This window comes from Boleophthalmus pectinirostris, unplaced genomic scaffold (assembly GCF_026225935.1).
Source record: "Boleophthalmus pectinirostris isolate CB_2022bp ecotype Guang Dong unplaced genomic scaffold, ASM2622593v1 HiC_scaffold_17, whole genome shotgun sequence".
Classification (NCBI taxonomy): Eukaryota; Metazoa; Chordata; class Actinopteri; order Gobiiformes; family Gobiidae; genus Boleophthalmus; species Boleophthalmus pectinirostris.
In genome coordinates, this window is record NW_026571115.1 from 19,916,766 (window position 1) to 19,935,338 (window position 18,573).

The following is an 18,573-nucleotide window of genomic DNA, read 5'->3' on the forward strand; positions in this document are numbered from 1 at the left end:
TATCACAAGTAATGATAGATTTACAACATAAAGGCTTTATACAGGATTTTTTTTATTTATGTAGATGTACACTGAAAAAGAATACCTGCAAAGAAAGAAACACATTTTAGTATTTGCAGTACGTATAGACAAAATCAAAACAAAACAATGTGTAGTGGGTCTTTTCAGATTTGTTTTGTCTTCAGTCTAGCATCAGAAGTCTAACGCATCATTGATCATCACAAACCCATGTTTGCACATATACATTATTATGCTTACCGTACTGGCGGTCTTTCAAGTCGTGAAGCCAGGCCTGCAAAAGAAATTAGTTAAAATCTTTCCTTGACCTGTGATGAACCGAGGTGGGTCTGTGTAACAAATTTCTTAAGTCAGATTTTATAGATGACTTCATTTCAATATCAGAAGTCTAACGCACTTAAATCATCACTCGGTAAGAAACTACAGGCTACATTTTCAATGAGATCTGTGACTCTCACCTTCGCACATTAACTCCAATAATCCATATGTGATGGAGGCTTACAGCTTCAATCCATTGCTGCCATTTTCACTGAAAAGCAACGAAACAAGTACAGCGATATATACATTTACATTTAAATATCAAATACAATTTACCTTTAAGACGTTCGAGCACATGGCTCCACACGAGGTTGCCAGACCTAGAGCTGGCAGCTAACGAAAATAATGAAAACAAATCATCATCTGCTGATTCAGATCAAGAAACAAAACTGTAAATACAACATAAAATACTTAAATATGCACGTTTTAAAAATAAGACATAAAGCTATTTCTCGAGCTACTCGAAGCTCACACGTGCATGCTCCGCAGACTGCCACAAACCTGTCCGGATGTGGTTTATAGTGTTTCCGGTTGGAGTCTCTTCTCATTGGTTGGTCTGTTGTTTGCGTCTCCCTCCTCCGCCTGTGTGCTCGTCTATCCCAAAGTCCAACCCCCACGGCTTTCATTTCAGGAAGAATTAACACAAACGCCATGTAGAGAGTTTTTCCCTCAGTTGTTTTATTGTTCCGATTTATGGCGATTTGACGATATTTGTGAGGTTTACAATCTCAAGCATCCTATGTAGCCAACAGGCCTACGACCCAAGTGTCTGCCGGTTTGAGACCAGAAACATGGACTGGACGATTAGCAGTCGGGCCCTGGTGTGGTGCATTTTGGCATTTCTTTGCTGCTTTGGATTCCCACAAAAGGTGAGAGCTATCACTAATAAGTTGTAAGCTTGTGGTTTTAACACCATTGTCCCTAATATTTACCCCACTGTCATCAGCAATCCTTAAATGCACTGCGATGCCGCAGTGGCACACACATGCGTTCTCTAAATTAGTTGCTAATGCTAGCCAGGTTTTTTAGCTCCAAACACACTGTTCATATTTTACATGAAATTAAATTTTATCAGATATTTTTAGGTCTTTCTATCGATCTAAAATGTGCCTGGTGACCTGAAGTGTCTTACGATATATCCTTGAATTCAAGGTAACATTTTCTTTGTTTACCATTTAGAGATGCCAATACTATGCCCTCAAGATCAAATGTTGTCTGTGTCAGTATCTCTGTATCACACACACACGCACACACACACAATGTTATGTTTTGTGTTATTTTGTCATTTGGATATAATATAACAATATTTGTCTGCATTTGATGGAGCAGTGGGTAGAATATAAGGGTTAGCATCTTTGTGAAACAAATCACAAATCACAATTTATTTTTCATTTATCACCACACAGCTGAACTAGCTAACATGCAAATTAAATTAGCCTTTTAATCCCTTATTATCCCCAGAGGGTCTGGTTAAATAGATTGCTAATGATAAGCTTAAGTTGTTTGCACAATGTTACTCTTGTGTAAGTGAAGTGAATCTATAATTTTGTTCATTTCTAACTTCCTCAATTGCAGCATGTATTAAACAAAGTTGTTACTCATGTTTAAGTCTGTGAGTAAGTATTGCCACATGCTTACTTTGTGTTGAAGAGCCAAATGAACTAAAGCAATGTTTGAGTGAAAATGTGATCAACCACTATCTTATCACTGTTGGAGGTTGGGAGTGGGAGTTTGAAGTGTACATGAACGAGGGCCAACATGTGACATCTGCCAGAATGAAGCAATGAATGCAAAGAGCAGACATAGGCCAATATTGCCTGTAGTGTCCTCAGTGTATATGAATGTATTAAAATGGATAACAATAAAAAATGAGAAACGTTTAATACTCCCTTGCTGCTTTGGGACCAGGCAGATTGAACTGTTCAACTGTTTAACAACACATGTTCATTTCACACATGGCTAGACTTTGTTGCGCGACAGCCTTAACGCTTTTTGAAATGCAGCAGTAACATGCATTAATAAATGGTGCAACATGTAATCCATGACTTGACAGCATGACACTTCCTACAACAAGACCCGATGTGTGGTTGTTTGTGGTTCCTGTGACTGTGCAAACAGACCTTCTGCATCTGCTACAAGATGGTCAGTGTAGTTGTAATATGAGTGAAGAGTTTTGATGATCATAAAATGATATTTCCACTTATTTATAGTGGATTTTTAAGTTCATCAAACACTACCAGGCCTCCTTAAGAAAGACACAGAACAGAAGTTTGGCCCGGATTTTGGTTTCGCCCTGTTCTATCCTGTTATGTAATACACTTGCGCAACTGCCTAAACATTTCAATGTAGCAAATTATAGAGGGATTTTAGACTTGGTTGGTTCATATCCTACAGGGCTTTTACTAATTTAATAGAGCCGTCTTTTTTCTTTCTGTTCATTTGTGTGATGCACGTGTGGTTTATTGATGGGAACTGTAACAGGTGCTGGTGTGTTTGAGAGTAAAGTGGCGGTCCGGTCACCAGTTTCATTTACCATGGTAACATAAAAACAGTGTTTCAGTTCATTTGACTTTTGCCATTTGCCTACTGTTTCAAAAGCTAGATGAAAGTAAGTACAACTGCAACAGTAGCCTGTGTTCTGTTCCTTTCTGCAGAACACTTGATAGCCTTGGGATAAGAGTTTTCTGGCCTTGGCCATAGTAGATGCATTTGCAAAGTAACCAGCAGAAATACCCAGATGTGGTTGCATTTGTCCCCTGTAGACCACATGCTCCAACCTAACCCACCAACATAAGTGGTTTAGTGTCTCCAAAGAGCCCTTGAATAACTGCTATAAAGCCCATATGCAATTAGAGATGGGTCCATTTGCATTTGCTAAGGGCTGTTTGTTCTGGCCCCAGGGCCCTTTTTAAAAGTACTCGCTTCAATATTCATTTGGCCCAATAGCTAAAATGAGGATTTTTTTTATACCAAATTATATGGGTAGTGACTTTACTTGCACCTATTTGTGCACCTTTAAACCTGGGATGTAATTTGTTAGCGTAACACTTCATGTTTTTTAAACATAGTTTATTTTATTGTGTTTGTAGGGCTGTTTTTGCAATGCCAGCACAGTTTCCCTTCCTGAGAGTCTGCTTTTTGTATCCACTCTGGATGGAAACCTCCATGCCGTTAGCAAGAAGTCGGGCTCTATCAAGTGGACTTTAAAAGAAGGTACAGTAGAACTGTATTATAATATAGAGGTGCATTTATGCTTGATTGCCCTGTTGTTGACTGAGCACTATACTTAGACATGAAATCTGGATAATGATTAACTTACAACACACATCAAGGACAGTGTGGGTAAGGGTAGGGGGCTTGACTATCATATTGTCAGCTTTGGACCCATTGTATGCATGGTATCCACAAGCATCCACAGACTAAATAGAAGTATAAATATAAGATACACAATCTCTATAAACACAATGGTTTGTTTTAATGTTGTCAGAGCAAGGGTTTTATCTGCCACAAACATGATCTTGGACATAGTTGAAAGATTTTTGGAGAGGTCTGGGTCACTTTGGCATTAACAAAAACAAACCTGACCTCACTTCAGATCAGCTTTGAACACTGATGCATAGCTGTCTATAGCTGCAGCGTCAGCACATATCTTTTCTGTGGCTATATCAAGCAACAATGATAAAGGTGCTTTGTTGTTTTACTAAGCTACAGATATTTTCAAAAGATTGGCTCAGTATTCAAGCCTCAAGGCTGTAAAGTTTATTCTTATTTTACTCAGAAAAACAACTACCAGTACACTGCATTGTCCATTAATATTCAAATCAAGTTAATAGGCACAGACTGCTTCCTCCACTTCATTTGTTTTTTTGGAAAATGTATTGCATATTAATTTGAGCAGCTCTGGCCCTGGCTCTGCACACACCTGTTGTTTTGTTCCAGTTCAACAGCCACATAAGGAGGGTTGATCTAAAATCACAAGCCAGTTCTACATAGACAAAACTATGTGTTCCATTGTGTGCATGGTTTTCCTTGGGTTAGTGGCAAACATGCTTATGAGTATCCGCCCACTGGGTTAATTGTATTGCTGGTGCTACAGCAAGCAATGGTTTATCACCCCAGTCTTATAATGAATGTTGACAGTTGCCCACCTTTGAGTAATCCTCCACTAGCTCTTGGCTATTGATGACCCCCCTTGGCTATGATTAGGGATCAGCACCATCTGGTCCACGCCCTCTGAGTTCACAACACCGGGTGGAGTGTGTTTGCTTTGGTGATTTGGTTAGACTACAGCTTTAGCAGTGGGCTTGAATTACAATATTCTATGTCTAGCATCATTACTGCTGCTGACAAATCATATTTCATTTACTTTCTTCATTGACATTCTCTCTTTTCCGCCTTACAGATCCAGTTCTTCAGGTCCCCACTCATGTTGCAGAGTAAGTTCATTTCTGTGTTCATAAGCATGCACTGCAATGCAAATGTCTGTTAGAAAAGTCACCAGACCAGTGTAAACCTGTTAGTCGTCTTGTAATAATTTCAAAATTCCTCATGTGTTTGCAGGCCTGCCTTTTTACCAGATCCAAATGATGGTAGCTTGTATTCACTTGGAGGAAAAAACAATGAAGGGCTCACGGTAGGAGGAACTAACTTTATGAAAAATCAGTTCCCTTTTGCTAAAAAAAATCTATTACTAATTTCCCTATTCACAAGAAATAAAGTAATGCTGCCAAAATTTCAAGCAGTCAATTTTGATATATACTATACTATACAGGATAATATTTTTTTTTATTTTATTTTAGAAATTGCCATTTACAATACCTGAGTTAGTCCAAGCTTCTCCGTGTCGCAGTTCAGATGGAGTTCTCTATATGGGTATGTAGCAAACAACATCTTGTGTTTACACAGGTGCAAATGTACTGTTAACATGAGATAAATATTTTTGTACTGACAAATGTAATTTTAGAATAGATAAAATGACAAAAGGCAATAATACCTGGCTTATCTTTAACTCCTCTTATGTTTTGCTTCAGCCTCATTTGCATTCATAACATTCATAACAGGTAATGAAAATGCAAACGTAATCTCCCAGTCTGCCTGTGCTCATTTGTTTTAAACAGTTTTAACTGGCAATATTATCTGTCCTTCTTTCAAACTCGTTTTCTGTCAACTGAAGCTGCTACTTCCGAATAACTGAAATATATTCCATCTAAAACAAAAAACAAACAAACAACATAACAGTTCTGAGGCTGCAATCCCTTGAAATGCTTCATAAAGTCTTGAGTTGCAATAACGGGACTATGTCTTTGCAGGTAAGAAGCAGGACTTATGGTACGTGGTGGACCTTTTGACTGGAGAAAAGCAGCAGACCCTGACGTCCTCATTCGCTGAGATGTTTTGTCCATCATCATCTTTGCTCTACTTGGGACGCACAGGTGCTTAAAAAGCTCAGCAAACTGCAGCCTTCATCTAATACTTTTTCTTTGCATTCACTCTTTTATTGTATGTGTGTATGAAAAACCTCTAGTTCCTTGCACAGACCAATTGCGTAAGATGATAACAAGTTACAGAGTTACTTCTCATCTGACAAACTATAGACAATGAAATAGAATGGTCCCACATTCTCGTTACCCACAACAATGAACCAGTCACAATTATGCCTGCGCTCTTTAATTTGTACTAACCACAGCAGACCAAAAACACTGAAAATCTCTGATAAAGTCATCTAAACATCTTGCTATGCTTGCTTGCTTCCTGCTTTTAACGCTGTTACTGAGGACAGATTATCTCTGTGTATGCTATTCTCTAACCTTACCTGTTAGAGGTCACTCATAATGTTATCCTACATTGGTGTATGTAACATTGCTATGGCTACCCCCAGTAATTTTTGTGTGAGAAAGTTAGTGCAGACAATGACCTAAGCCCTGGAGTCAGTGGTGTCAAGTATTAGCTAACTGTGTAGCCCAAAAGCATTTGTGCCAGATTTCATTGTAACTCAACCTTTTAACGACGGGGGTATTGAGCACCACTTTGCATTCGCAGCTGTACAAATGATTTTTCTTTTCGTTTTTGTAGAGTATACCATTACAATGTATGACACCAAAAGCAGAGAGCTGCGCTGGAATGCCACTTACTCTGATTATGCTTCAACGCTTCCTGATGATGATACAAAGTACAGTAAGTGACCACAGACTTTGTTATGTTTATTTATCATAAAATATGTGCAGTTAAAAACAAATTTTTTGTCAAGTCAAGACTTCATTTCACATTTTAACTTCTGCTCTACCAACCAAAACTATTAATACAAAAAAAATAATTGTAACATTTATTTCTGTGTGTGTGTGTTTTCGTGATTATAATAAAACACTTTTATACTATTTCAGTTACTCTTCCCTTTAAGTGAAAACATGTTAAAAAGTTATTATTTATTAGTCTAATAATCGCATTCCTTTCTTTTGCAGAAATGGCTCATTTTGTATCAAATGGTGATGGCCTTGTGGTAACTGTGGACAGTGATACTGGCGATGTCCAGTGGGTGCAGAACTACAACTCACCAGTAGTAGCCATGTACATTTGGCAGCGCGAGGGCCTTCGGAAAGTGCCTCACACAAATGTTGCCGTGGAAACCCTGCGTTATCTCACTTTCATGTCAGGAGATGTTGGGCGCATTACACAGTGGAAGTACCCATTCCCCAAAGAGCAGAAGCCCAAGAACAAATTTTTGTAAGAAGTTCTCTATTCTTCTCCAGCTAGAAATGTGTAGGAAGTGTATTCCTTTATATGTAATCCATATTGGTTTGCTATGATTAAGTAAAGTGTGTCTATTGTATTTTGTTTAGGTAATGTCATGTCTGGAATAAAATGTGTTGGTTATTTTATTTTGTCTAAATTCATAAATGATTTTTCTCTCTCAGGGCCACATTATATGTGGGCAAATATTCCACAAGTCTCTATGCCTCTCCCTCTCTTGTTCATGATGGTGTGACTGTGGTGGTAAGTAATAAATACAAATGCTTTCAAAGTTACATTTAGTAAGGTGTGTCCCTTTTTGTTGTGAAAGAAAAAATATAGCTTGTGAATGTCACGGTATACTTTTACACCTATACTACACAACTGTATCTTTCACACTTTTTGACAGAGAAGGTCTGGCTCTTGTTTCTTCATCATAGTCTGTTTTTGTATAGATTTCCAAAAGCCTGCTCATTATTGCATATACGGTGATTTAATGTTTGGTGTCTTTGTGCAGCCTCGTGGGAGTACTTTTCCCATGCTAGAGGGACCAGACAGCCAGGAAACTGAAGAGGACAAGGAATGTGTCATCACTCCAAGCACCAGTGTCAAGTTTAACGCTGCACTTCGGGAACGAAATCGTATCAATTTTATGAGGAACTACCTACTTTTGATTGGTATGTTTGACTTTTGTATGCAACGCTGCCCCCGGTATGTATAACTATATAAGTTATTATTAAACTTGCCTCCGTTTGTTTTAGGTCACCATGAGACCCCTCCAGAAGCTCACCACAAGATTCTAGAGAAATTTCCTGACAGCTTTCCTCGCAATCAAGGCAATGTCATCCCACCTACAACAGACAAGAAATTAGATGAGGTGAGTTCATGAATATTATGGGAACCTGGTCCTTGTATGCTTTTTTTCTCATCCTTTTGTCCTCTCTCATGTAGAAGGTGAATGACAGCGGAATGAATGATGGTACCCCGACACCTCCTCCTCCTGAAACTTCAATACAAGAACCGGGAGCAAGTGGGCGCTCTATGAAACCCGAGGCCCCAGTGGACTCAATGCTCAAAGACATGGCTACAATAATCTTCTCTACCTTCCTTTTGGCTGGTTGGCTGGCTTTTGTCATTACCTATCCAAAGGCAAGTGTGCCCCCTGTATGTCTTTTTAGTTCATAGTATACCTGATGGATAGAACATTTACTAGATTGTTCTCTCTATCTGTAGAGTGTGCAAAAACAGCAGCAGCTTCAGCACCAGGAGTTTCAGAGGCAGATGGAAGAGAGACTGGAGCTGCTTAAGAGGCAGCAGCCATTTCCCACCACAGACCTGGGACTGACTCTCACACCGGACAGTGACTATCTGGATGCGGCCCACCTTCGCTCAGAGGGCTCTGACCACAGCAGCCCCAATGTCACGCCCCGAGCATCCAACCACTCCAATATGTCTACATCTGAAATGGGAAACTTGGCCAATGAACATGATGATGGAGGTAAAAACTGAAAACTGCTTTTGTTGAAAAAAAAATTGACATTATTTCTAAAACTAAAAATCTTTTCTTTCTCATTAAAAGAGGACACGAGCATGGTAAGGGTGGGCAACATAACATTCCATCCTAAAGAAGTCCTAGGTCATGGTGCAGAAGGAACTATTGTGTACAGGTTTGTTCATTTGTTCAGCATTGTTTTTTGTATTGTATATTAATGAAAACCACATCTAATAATGTTATTCCTCTACAAAGGGGTCAGTTTGATAATAGGCCTGTAGCAGTGAAGAGAATCCTCCCTGAGTGCTTCAGCTTTGCAGACAGAGAGGTTCAGCTTCTTAGGGAGTCTGATGAGCATCCGAATGTGATCCGCTACTTCTGTACGGAGAGAGATCGCCAGTTTCAATATATTGCCATTGAGCTGTGTGCTGCTTCTCTTCAGGAGGTAATAAGGTTTTCATATATACACTGATGTTACACTTAACTTACCTGTGTGATGTAATATTAGCTGTGGCCTTTCATTTTAGTTTTGATATAATTATGTTGTGTTTTGTGTGTCTAGTATGTGGAGAGGAAAGACTTTGATCGCCATGGACTTGAACCAGTCATGCTCCTTCAGCAGACAATGTCAGGACTTGCTCACCTTCACTCTCTCAACATAGGTATTTAAAGATACACTTGCACCTGCCACACTCTGCAGGATCATTTTCATAATGTAGGATAAGATTTGTTTCTCCCCGACTTTGGGGAGGCATGACCCGAGTTTGCGTTTTTTAATCTGTGCTCTGGTGTCACTGTGACTCTGAGCTGTTCTGCCGTAATGTAACCACAAAGTATCACCATGGCAACAGCCAATAAAATGTATCACCAGGGGCAGACGGAGTGATGGACACAGAGGCACAAGATACAAACTTTGGGAAATAACTGTATTACTCACCACTCTTAAAGTTGTAAAGTAGAAGATTCTCATCCATATTATACATTAGTGTTTGCAATCCGCAGATAATGGCACCCAGTCCACAAAACAAGCGCTATTAATCCTGTTTGAAGCCTTCTTTAAAAAGTAAAACGGCATATTTGTTTACATCCAGTGAAGACCAGAGTGAAGCTGCTACAGATTAGCAATAGTGACTCCACTGTAGTTTATCGCCAGTGACTCCACTGTAGTTTATCGCATTTATGTGAATTGCACATTTCACAAATATAACGCAGTTTTGACTAGAGTAAACTAGAAATGCAATGCGCTGATCTTTTGAACACTTTTGAGTTTCAGAGTGTTTTATTGTACAAAGGAAACAGCTGGATGTGCGCTCACAACTTTTATCTTGTGGTGCATGGTCTTGTTGCTGCCATATCCCATTAGTCTTTGCGTTTGGAGATTTAAAATCTCATATGATTCTCCTTGTGTCTATGTCGGCACTTTTTGTTACACATTAAAAACATCTCTTAAGACTAAAAAATGAAGTTGTGTGTGGCAAGCTTTAAACACAACTTTGGATCTTGCAACATATATGTATGTATGTATATTACACAATTGTCTTTTTTTTTTCCTCAGTGCACAGAGATCTGAAGCCTCACAACATTTTAGTTTCAATGCCCAATGCTCATGGTCGTGCCAAGGCCATGATTTCAGATTTTGGCCTGTGTAAAAAACTTGCTGTGGGCCGACACAGCTTCAGCAGAAGGTCTGGTGTCCCTGGTACAGAGGGATGGATCGCACCTGAAGTTCTTAGTGAGGACTGCAAAGATAACCCAGTAAGCAACTAACAGTTGGGTAGTAGACATAAAAACAAGAAAACAGCAGGCTAAAGATAAGGAATTGTAGACTATTGATGACACTGACATGTTTTCTTTGATGCCATAGACATGTGCCGTGGATATTTTCTCTGCTGGCTGCGTCTTTTACTATGTGGTGTCCCAAGGCAGTCATCCTTTTGGTAAATCTATACAGAGGCAAGCCAACATTCTACTTAGTAAATACAGTCTGGAGCACCTCCAAATTGACAAACATGGTGAGAATGGTTCTCTGAGGTTCAAAAGCTTTTAATATGTTAGACATTGTTATATATATGATATTACTGAGTTGCTTATGACTTTTCAACAGAGGATATTGTAGCCAGAGATCTGATAGAGCAAATGCTGAGTATGGAGCCCATTAAAAGGCCCTCTGCAGAGTGTATCCTTAAACACCCGTTCTTTTGGACCTTGGAAAAGGAGTTGCAGTTCTTCCAGGTATGTATGGAGTACAGGTGATGATTCGTGTTTTACCACATCGTTTAGAATGAGACTTTATTGTATTTCCTATTTTAGGATGTTAGTGATAGAATTGAAAAGGAACCGCTGGACGGACCAATTGTTAGACAGCTGGAAAGAGGGGGAAGGGCTGTGGTCAAGAACGACTGGAGAGAGCACATTACTGTACCACTGCAAACAGGTATGACCATTGACTGCACAAATGAGAGAAACTTTAAGTCCAATACAGTCATTAACTTTTTATTTTTTGTAGATTTGAGGAAGTTTCGTTCCTATAAAGGTGGTTCTGTTCGAGACTTGTTGCGTGCAATGAGAAATAAGGTATGACTGGTTTTGATCATAATTTTTCTCTTTGCTACATCAAATTTAATGAAGTTTTCCTCTCTTAACAGAAACATCACTACAGAGAGCTGCCTGCTGATGTCCAAGAGACTCTTGGCTCTGTCCCAGATGACTTTGTGTCATACTTCACATCCCGTTTTCCTCATTTACTCATACACACATACCTAGCCATGCGGACCTGTGTAACAGAGAGGCCTTTTCTGCCTTACTACTCTCCAAAAATGCAGCTTCTACAAACAGTAATTGAACATGCTCATAAAGATGCACAAAAACAAAATGACCAATGCCAACCGCAAACATCATTAGGAACTACACAAGAACCTTTGAAACCACCACCACAGTCCTGTGAAATGACACAGTTGTCTTCATCACAAATGTTGCCTGTTGAAACGGTGCAGCAACAAGACCTGATTGATCAGGTACAATGTTCTAACATTTTATTGAAGGAAGAACAGTCCAAATTGTCACTGGCCCTCCCTTCTTCACCGGATCATAAACCTGACTCAGTGGAACCAGGTTTCGAGGACATCGCACAGACACAAACGTTGCCTTAAACGTGGACTCAAAAAGGGAACGTTGCTTTGCTGATGAGGACCAGGCCTGCAGTGCCTGGGATGCACTGGTTGAAGCAGCTCTTACCTTTCACAAAGTGCCTTCGGCTCGCCAAGTTTTGCCATGTCATTTACTTGTCGGGTTGTCTTGTAACAGGGCTGTTAAGTGAATATTTTATTTTGCAACAACGTCCAAAATGGTATTTATCTGTAAATGGCCTTTTGTAAGAAATGTAGATGTTGTTGAGATTTTTGGGTAGTTTTATTGTGCAATCTTGTACAGTATTTGAGTGTGTTCAGTGCACATATTTTTGTACAGACTGATTCTTAAATATGGATCACTGGTAATTTTATGTGGCCAATGTGCCTTTTTACCACTGTGCTGAAGACAGCTTTTTTTAAAACTATGCTAAATGTGCTTGATTCCAACTTGTGCTGCTAGCTCCTAGTAATTTGCAAATCAAGCTCAGAAATGGACTGCTCGAAAGATTGTGTAGCTTCTCTATACTTCAAATTAAAATCAGTGATCATATGTGGTTTTATCAGAGGCCATAATTCTGTTGCAACTTTGTAAGACATGGCATAAATTAATGATTATTTGCACATTAAACATTTATTACTTTTCTATTTAATATAAATTGTTAATTTGTGTTTTCAAGTTTATTTTGCAAGTCATTTGGGACCATAGACTGTAGTCTGTCCTTGAGACATACATCGTGAATGTTTGTGCATTAAGCTACTTTATTTTATTTTTTTTATTCAAGAACAACCAGGCCCATCATATCAAGCCAAATAACAGAAGACTACTGTCAATGATCGGGATGTTGTAGGAATTCTGATGTTTTGATATCAACTCACACATAACACGTGTTTATCGGCGAGTGTGAAGCGCATAAGGATTTTTGTCCATTGGAGCTTACCTTACTTGACCCATAACAACCTTTTAGCTTGTCCTCTCACTCGGTTGTCTAAATTATTCATTCTTTACAAATGATGATTCTTGATTCTTTGGCAAGTCGGTACGTAACTGTTACTTGTCAACTAAAAAGGAAATGACACCGCACACAGAAACTTTGGAGTTGCTAGCTAATGCTAACGGCTAACTTAAGCTAAAAACAAAGTGTAGATATGATTTTTTCCGTGTGCGTTTTCTAGTTATCAGAGTGCACTGCATTCGGCTGCAAAGATAAGACATGAGACTCAGATTGCATTACCATGAATCTGGCTCAATCGCTGCAGTTTCTGTAGCGTTTGCTTATGTTAACTTGTTAATAGTTGCTGCCTCCTGCAGTGATGTTTGGAGATATGAAAATCAAATTAAGAACCACACATTGAGGGAGATTAGTACAGGTTCCAAAAATGAGAAAATGTCTAATATTTTTTCTAAAAACGACAAGTGTGCCATGGCGCTCGAGCGTCGCTTTGACTGTGCCAGAGATAAAGTCGTCAGTCAGTCAGAGTGCGAAGACAGGGGGTGCTGCTACGCCCCCCTGTCAGATTTAGCTGGACCACCATGGTGCTATTTTCCGCATTTGTATCCTGGCTACGTCATGGGTCCCCTCACTCCCAGTCAAAGAGGACGGGCAGCCACTTTGACCCTTGCCAAAGCGTCATACCTTCCCAAAGAGATACCCACTCTCAATATGGAGGTGATGGAAGAGACTGCAGAATGCTTACACCTCACTGTAAGTTGCTTTTCTATAGATTGAAGGATTTATAAAAAACACTCACTGCTGAAATGTATTTTTCCAAGCTAAAAGACCCTACATCTCCAAGGTATGAGGTTCATCTGCCAGGGCAGCAGTCTGCTCCTCAGAGGAAAGCAAGGCCACAGAATGCCCTATACTCCATTCTGTTTCAACATAACCCTTTTGGTTTTACGGTACTTCGTAATTCAAATAATAGAGTAATGTAAGTACTTTATCATCTTTTACCAAATTATATTATTCTCTTAAACCTTATAGCCATGTTGAATTTCCTGGAGTTTTATTTTGCTGTTTTTCTTGGTTCTGTTCAAGCATGAACACAACTGTGGCTCCTCTTTTATTCGCGGATCAGTACCTTCAGCTGTCAACAACACTGGCTTCCCCCTTTGTGTCTGGCCTTGGAGAACATTACACTTCCTTAAGTCTAGACCTGAACTGGACATCTGTAACACTGTGGAACCAAGACACTAAACCCCGTGTATGTAGGATACGTAATCTGACAAAAAAAAAAAAAGTCACCTTTCACCCATGTTGGTTCCAAATCATTTTATGTTTTCAGGTTGATGCAAACCTCTATGGTTCTCATCCCTTTTACATAGTCCAAGAAGAGGATGGGTTTGCACATGGAGTTTTCCTGCTAAACAGCAATGCAGTTGGTAAAAAGATTAAGCTTGATTTTAAGGTTAAGATGTATAAATATGGCATTCGCTTTATTACATTACTACATCATTCCTTTTAATGTTGTAGAGGTGGTACTGCAGCCCACCCCTGCTCTTACTTTGGTCGCTCTTGGTGGAATTCTGGACTTGTATGTTTTTTTGGGACCTGATCCAGAAAGTGTAATACGCCAGTATCTTCAAGTTATTGGTATGTTAAAACACACACCAATAACATTTTGTAATAATACCACTAAACTTATTTCTATTGATTTTGCAATGGTCAAGCTTTAGCAGATTGGTAAAATTATACATGTATTTTCATATGACATAAGGCATATGACGAATGGCTAGCACTCATGCCTCACAGCAAGAAGGTTATGGGTTCTATCCCCATACATTCAATCAATGAACCTGCCCAGGGACTACAGGTGGAAATTAGCACTGATGCTACAACCTGGTACAGTGCATCTCTCCTGTCAAGGTTAATGTAAAAATTGTGCGCTGCCCCTGTCTCAAATAAATAAATAGATAAATAAATAAATTACATTTTTATGTATTTATTTGTATTATTTTATTGTGTTTGTCATTGTTTAGACAATCTAACCCAAGTATATGGAAAATTAGATTAGATTTAGTTTTTCCCACAAATGTTTACATGTGTTACAAAATGTGGATTCATATTTTATGTCTTCTAAAAATCTGTCAATTTGTGTCTATGTAAATGATTCAAGGTTACCCAATGATGCCTCCTTACTGGGCTCTGGGCTTTCACCTTTGTCGCTGGGGATACACAACTAGTAATACAACCCGACAAGTGGCACAACACATGCATGATGCCAATTTTCCCATGGTAAATAAAGGACGCTATTTTGTTATTTTGTTTACACAATTCATAGATTTAAATGTGCTAGTATGTTCCACATAGATATCTTCAACCATTTTTAATGTTCTGGAGGTTTATTTTATTCTTGCAGGATGTGCAATGGAACGACCTAGACTATGCACATGATCGCAGGATCTTCACCTTTGACCCTTGGCGGTTTGGTGATCTTCCAGAGATGGTGCAGGATTTTCATGAACGAGGCTTAAAATATGTCCTCATTCTGGTAATCTGCATTCACTTGATACATTTACAACACTAGATGGCAGCATTGATTTCCATGTTTGTGATTTTTGGTATTGTGAATTTTGTTTTATGTATTTTAACAGGATCCAGGTATCAGTACCACTAGCCCTCCTGGATCATACCCTCCATTCGATGATGGCTTAAAAAGAGATGTGTTTATCAAAAATGCCACTGGAAATCTTCTCATTGGGAAGGTTAAACATTATACCTCATATACACTTTTACAGTTATGCGATATATAAATTGTCATTAATACTGGTTGTGTATATATATATATACACACATACATACATACATTCATGTGTGTGTGTGTGTGTGTGTATGTGTGTGTACACACACATATATAAAATGTATATGTATATGTAAAATCAGGTGTGGCCCGGACCGACTGCCTTTCCTGACTTCACTAGTCCAGAGACCAGACAATGGTGGGAGGACTGCATTAAAGAGTTTATTTCAAAGGTGCCTGTGGATGGCCTGTGGATTGTGAGTCATGCTGTTTGTTGTATCAGTGTTGATATTAATAACATTGATTTTTGCATGAATAATTTTCAAAGACTTTGTGAATACCTCTCTGCTCCACCCAGGACATGAATGAACCCTCCAGTTTTGTGCGTGGCTCAGTAGATGGCTGTCCTGACACTGATCTGGAGAGTCCACCCTACACTCCACGTGAATAGTTATTCATGCCACATTATATATTGTCATACAGTAACATTCACAATAACATGCTAACATTTCTGCACATACTATATTACTCATATTAATTTCACACCCTGCAGCGGTTGTTGGCGGCCAGTTAAATTCAAAAACACTTTGCATGTCGGCTCAACACCTCCTGTCTACTCACTACAACCTGCATAATATTTATGGGCTTACAGAAGCATTTGCCACTTACAAGTACGTGCACATGGTTACATATTTTTGTGTAACTGTATGATTACACATTTGGTCAATAACTTTAGTAATTTATATGTTTTGCACTTTAGGGCGCTCATAAATATTCAAAGAAAACGACCCTTTGTCTTGTCTCGCTCTTCCTACCCTGGGATTGGACGTTTTTCTGGAGTGTGGACTGGTGATGTCACAAGTAACTGGGATCAGCTTAGATATTCAATCCCTAGTGAGGAAATTTACGAAATATAGTCACATTTTAGGAATTAGAGTAAAAATATTTGATTTGTTCCCGTTTAGCTGTCCTGATGTTTGGTCTGTACGGGGTGCCACTTGTGGGAGCAGACGTGTGTGGGTTTGAAGGGAACACTACTGAAGAGTTATGTGTGCGGTGGATGCAGCTTGGAGCCTTTTATCCATTCATGAGGAACCACAATGATAGGCAAAATAGAGTATGTGTCATCCTGTTTTGAATTTCCTTTTGTAGAATCGCAAAATATTTGTAGGTTACCAAGTTGAACTGTACATTGTTTTGTAAGTCCATCACAATATTGCTACCATCAAACATAATACATTTATATATTTATTGCAACAAGAAGGTAAAAACAAAACAAACAAAAAAAAAACATCTGCATGAAACCCCCCCACCATAAAAGTTTCATAGTGCACATTTACCATGAGAATGTTTTATTGCATATAGCTATAGTGTGGATTCTAATTTGTTTTTCAGGTCTCTCTTGGTACATCATGCATATTTTCTTTGCCTAAAAACAGTTGGCCTTAAAAACCAGTCCATTCTTCCATGTTTTATGAATAGTGGTAACCGAAGACATTTGCTTTGTGTTTTTGCTTTTTGTATCTCTCTCTAGCCCCAGGAGCCTTATGTATTTGGAAAGAAATCCCAAGCAGCCATGCGCAGTGCTCTAAACCTGCGCTACTCTCTCCTTCCATTCCTTTACACACTGTTTCATCACGCACACACTTCTGCTGAGACTGTGGCCAGACCCCTTTTTGTTGAGTAGGTATCTATTGTATTGCAGTCAAATTGAAATTGTATTTTTTCTCACCAAGTTTCCCCTTCATTAAGATTTCCTCATGACCCTAATTGTCGGACCATTGACCGACAGTTCTTGTGGGGCAGTGCTCTTCTCATCAGCCCAGTCCTTGAACAAGGAGTGGTAGAGTTTTCAGCCTACTTCCCCTTTGGCACCTGGTACAGCCTCCTCGATGTAAGTTGACTTGTATACAATAGTATAGTGTCACTTCATATGATGCTGACTTTTAGCATAACAAAAGCGAATAAAAATAATACACATTTATTTTTAACATGTGTCTTTGAATGGATATTACTGTGCTACGCCGTAGGATCTCTCAGAACTAGCATTGTTGTTTCAAAGACCTGGAGAAGGCGCATGAGCTGTATTTTGAAATATTCTTTGTCTCTATTCCTCTCTGTGTTCCTTGAGGTCAAACTAGCATGTCTATAATGAAAAGAAAGTCTTTTATACACTTCCTACCAGTCATCGCATGATTTGCTAGATCCGTGATTCATTTCTTTGCTTCAGGGGCAACCTTTCTACAGCAAGGGGCAATATTTGCTCCTTTCAGCTCCATTGGACACCATCAATGTTCATGTCAGAGAGGGACACATAATACCTCAGCAGGTAGGAGAAAAATTAGATTGTATTTTCTGAAACTTAAAATTGCATGTATTAACTGTTTATTTTATTTGTACAAGGAAACTGCTTTGACAACCTTGGCATCCCGCACCAATCCTTTCTTTCTGACAGTTGCATTGTCAGCAGGAGGATGGGCATGGGGTGACCTGTTTTGGGATGATGGAGAAAGTCTTGACACATTTGAGAAAAGTAGTTATAGCTATGTCATCTTCATTGCGGGGCAGGTATGATCATTCAATATTGTATGAGTCAGTTATGAAAGGTTGGCTGTTAGTATTAATTACTGTATACCTGCATCGATAGGCACAGATTATAAGTGACCCCGTGAGACTAAACGGGGACCTAGATGGATTGGTGCTGGGAGGTGTCCGTGTTTTTGGTGTATCCTCCCCACCTCACTATGTTCTAGCCAATGGGGAGAAAGTCAGTGATTTTACCTACCACAGTGACACAAAAGTAAGATCTTTTTGTTACTTAAAATATATACATGAGAAGGGTGTTCATGCTAATGGCCCCTTAGTGTTTCTAAATATGACACAATCTGTATTCATAATGTCTGCTTTCCACAGGCTTTAATTGTGAACAAGTTGGCCTTGCCCATGTCAAAGGTTTTCACAGTTCAGTGGGCTCTTTGACACATACTAAAGATTTTTTTTAACCCAAAAGCTGAGTAAAACTCCATTTATAACGTTTATTTAAATATTGTTAAATAAAACATGCACACACACACACACCTCTCTTTTTAGTTTTTTTTTTTTTAGTTTTTATTTGTATACAGATAAAGTTTATTAGTTGGCTCTAGCCTACTG

At 39.0% G+C, this 18,573-nt stretch overlaps 2 protein-coding genes and 1 long non-coding RNA gene across 3 annotated transcripts; 2 read left to right on the forward strand and 1 right to left on the reverse strand.

The window, feature by feature from the left end:
* Nucleotides 1-32: 32 nt before the first annotated feature.
* On the reverse strand, nt 33-844 carry LOC110169937 (uncharacterized). The gene is made up of 4 exons (XR_008632084.1): nt 613-844; nt 477-547; nt 259-292; nt 33-85 (listed from the first exon to the last, which is right to left on the reverse strand). It is a non-coding gene; the product is annotated as an uncharacterized LOC110169937 (long non-coding RNA).
* Nucleotides 845-933: 89 nt separating this feature from the next.
* Nucleotides 934-12,338, forward strand: LOC110166443 (serine/threonine-protein kinase/endoribonuclease IRE1). The gene is made up of 22 exons (XM_020931680.2): nt 934-1,205; nt 3,426-3,549; nt 4,739-4,772; nt 4,897-4,969; nt 5,136-5,208; nt 5,646-5,768; nt 6,409-6,510; nt 6,795-7,056; nt 7,248-7,326; nt 7,580-7,739; nt 7,824-7,939; nt 8,014-8,211; nt 8,296-8,560; nt 8,642-8,729; nt 8,810-8,999; nt 9,117-9,216; nt 10,110-10,309; nt 10,419-10,566; nt 10,659-10,786; nt 10,865-10,988; nt 11,061-11,128; nt 11,200-12,338. Exons 1-22 carry the CDS (start codon nt 1,128-1,130, stop codon nt 11,701-11,703), a joined length of 3,237 nt encoding a protein of 1,078 aa, XP_020787339.1. The 5' UTR covers nt 934-1,127; the 3' UTR covers nt 11,704-12,338.
* Nucleotides 12,339-12,582: 244 nt separating this feature from the next.
* Nucleotides 12,583-18,493, forward strand: gaa (alpha glucosidase). Its single transcript, XM_020931692.2, has 19 exons — nt 12,583-13,385; nt 13,454-13,611; nt 13,719-13,884; nt 13,966-14,062; nt 14,154-14,273; nt 14,797-14,915; nt 15,040-15,171; nt 15,275-15,385; nt 15,564-15,677; nt 15,779-15,863; nt 15,974-16,091; nt 16,181-16,314; nt 16,386-16,537; nt 16,955-17,103; nt 17,173-17,314; nt 17,651-17,749; nt 17,824-17,988; nt 18,068-18,220; nt 18,334-18,493. The coding sequence occupies exons 1-19, from the start codon at nt 12,894-12,896 to the stop codon at nt 18,397-18,399; spliced, it is 2,772 nt and encodes a 923-aa protein (XP_020787351.2). The 5' UTR covers nt 12,583-12,893; the 3' UTR covers nt 18,400-18,493.
* Nucleotides 18,494-18,573: the final 80 nt, after the last annotated feature.

Excerpts from the sequence above, each read along its gene's own strand:
- gaa (XM_020931692.2), top strand. The coding sequence starts at position 12,894 with ATGAGACTCAGATTGCATTACCATGAATCTGGCTCAATCGCTGCAGTT. Across the intron at positions 13,612-13,718 it reads AATTCAAATAATAGAGTAAT|CATGAACACAACTGTGGCTC; the intron begins GTAAGTACTTTA and ends GTTCTGTTCAAG. Across the intron at positions 15,386-15,563 it reads GAAATCTTCTCATTGGGAAG|GTGTGGCCCGGACCGACTGC; the intron begins GTTAAACATTAT and ends ATGTAAAATCAG.
- LOC110166443 (XM_020931680.2), top strand. The coding sequence starts at position 1,128 with ATGGACTGGACGATTAGCAGTCGGGCCCTGGTGTGGTGCATTTTGGCA. Across the intron at positions 8,730-8,809 it reads GAAGGAACTATTGTGTACAG|GGGTCAGTTTGATAATAGGC; the intron begins GTTTGTTCATTT and ends TCCTCTACAAAG. Across the intron at positions 11,129-11,199 it reads TGCGTGCAATGAGAAATAAG|AAACATCACTACAGAGAGCT; the intron begins GTATGACTGGTT and ends CTCTCTTAACAG.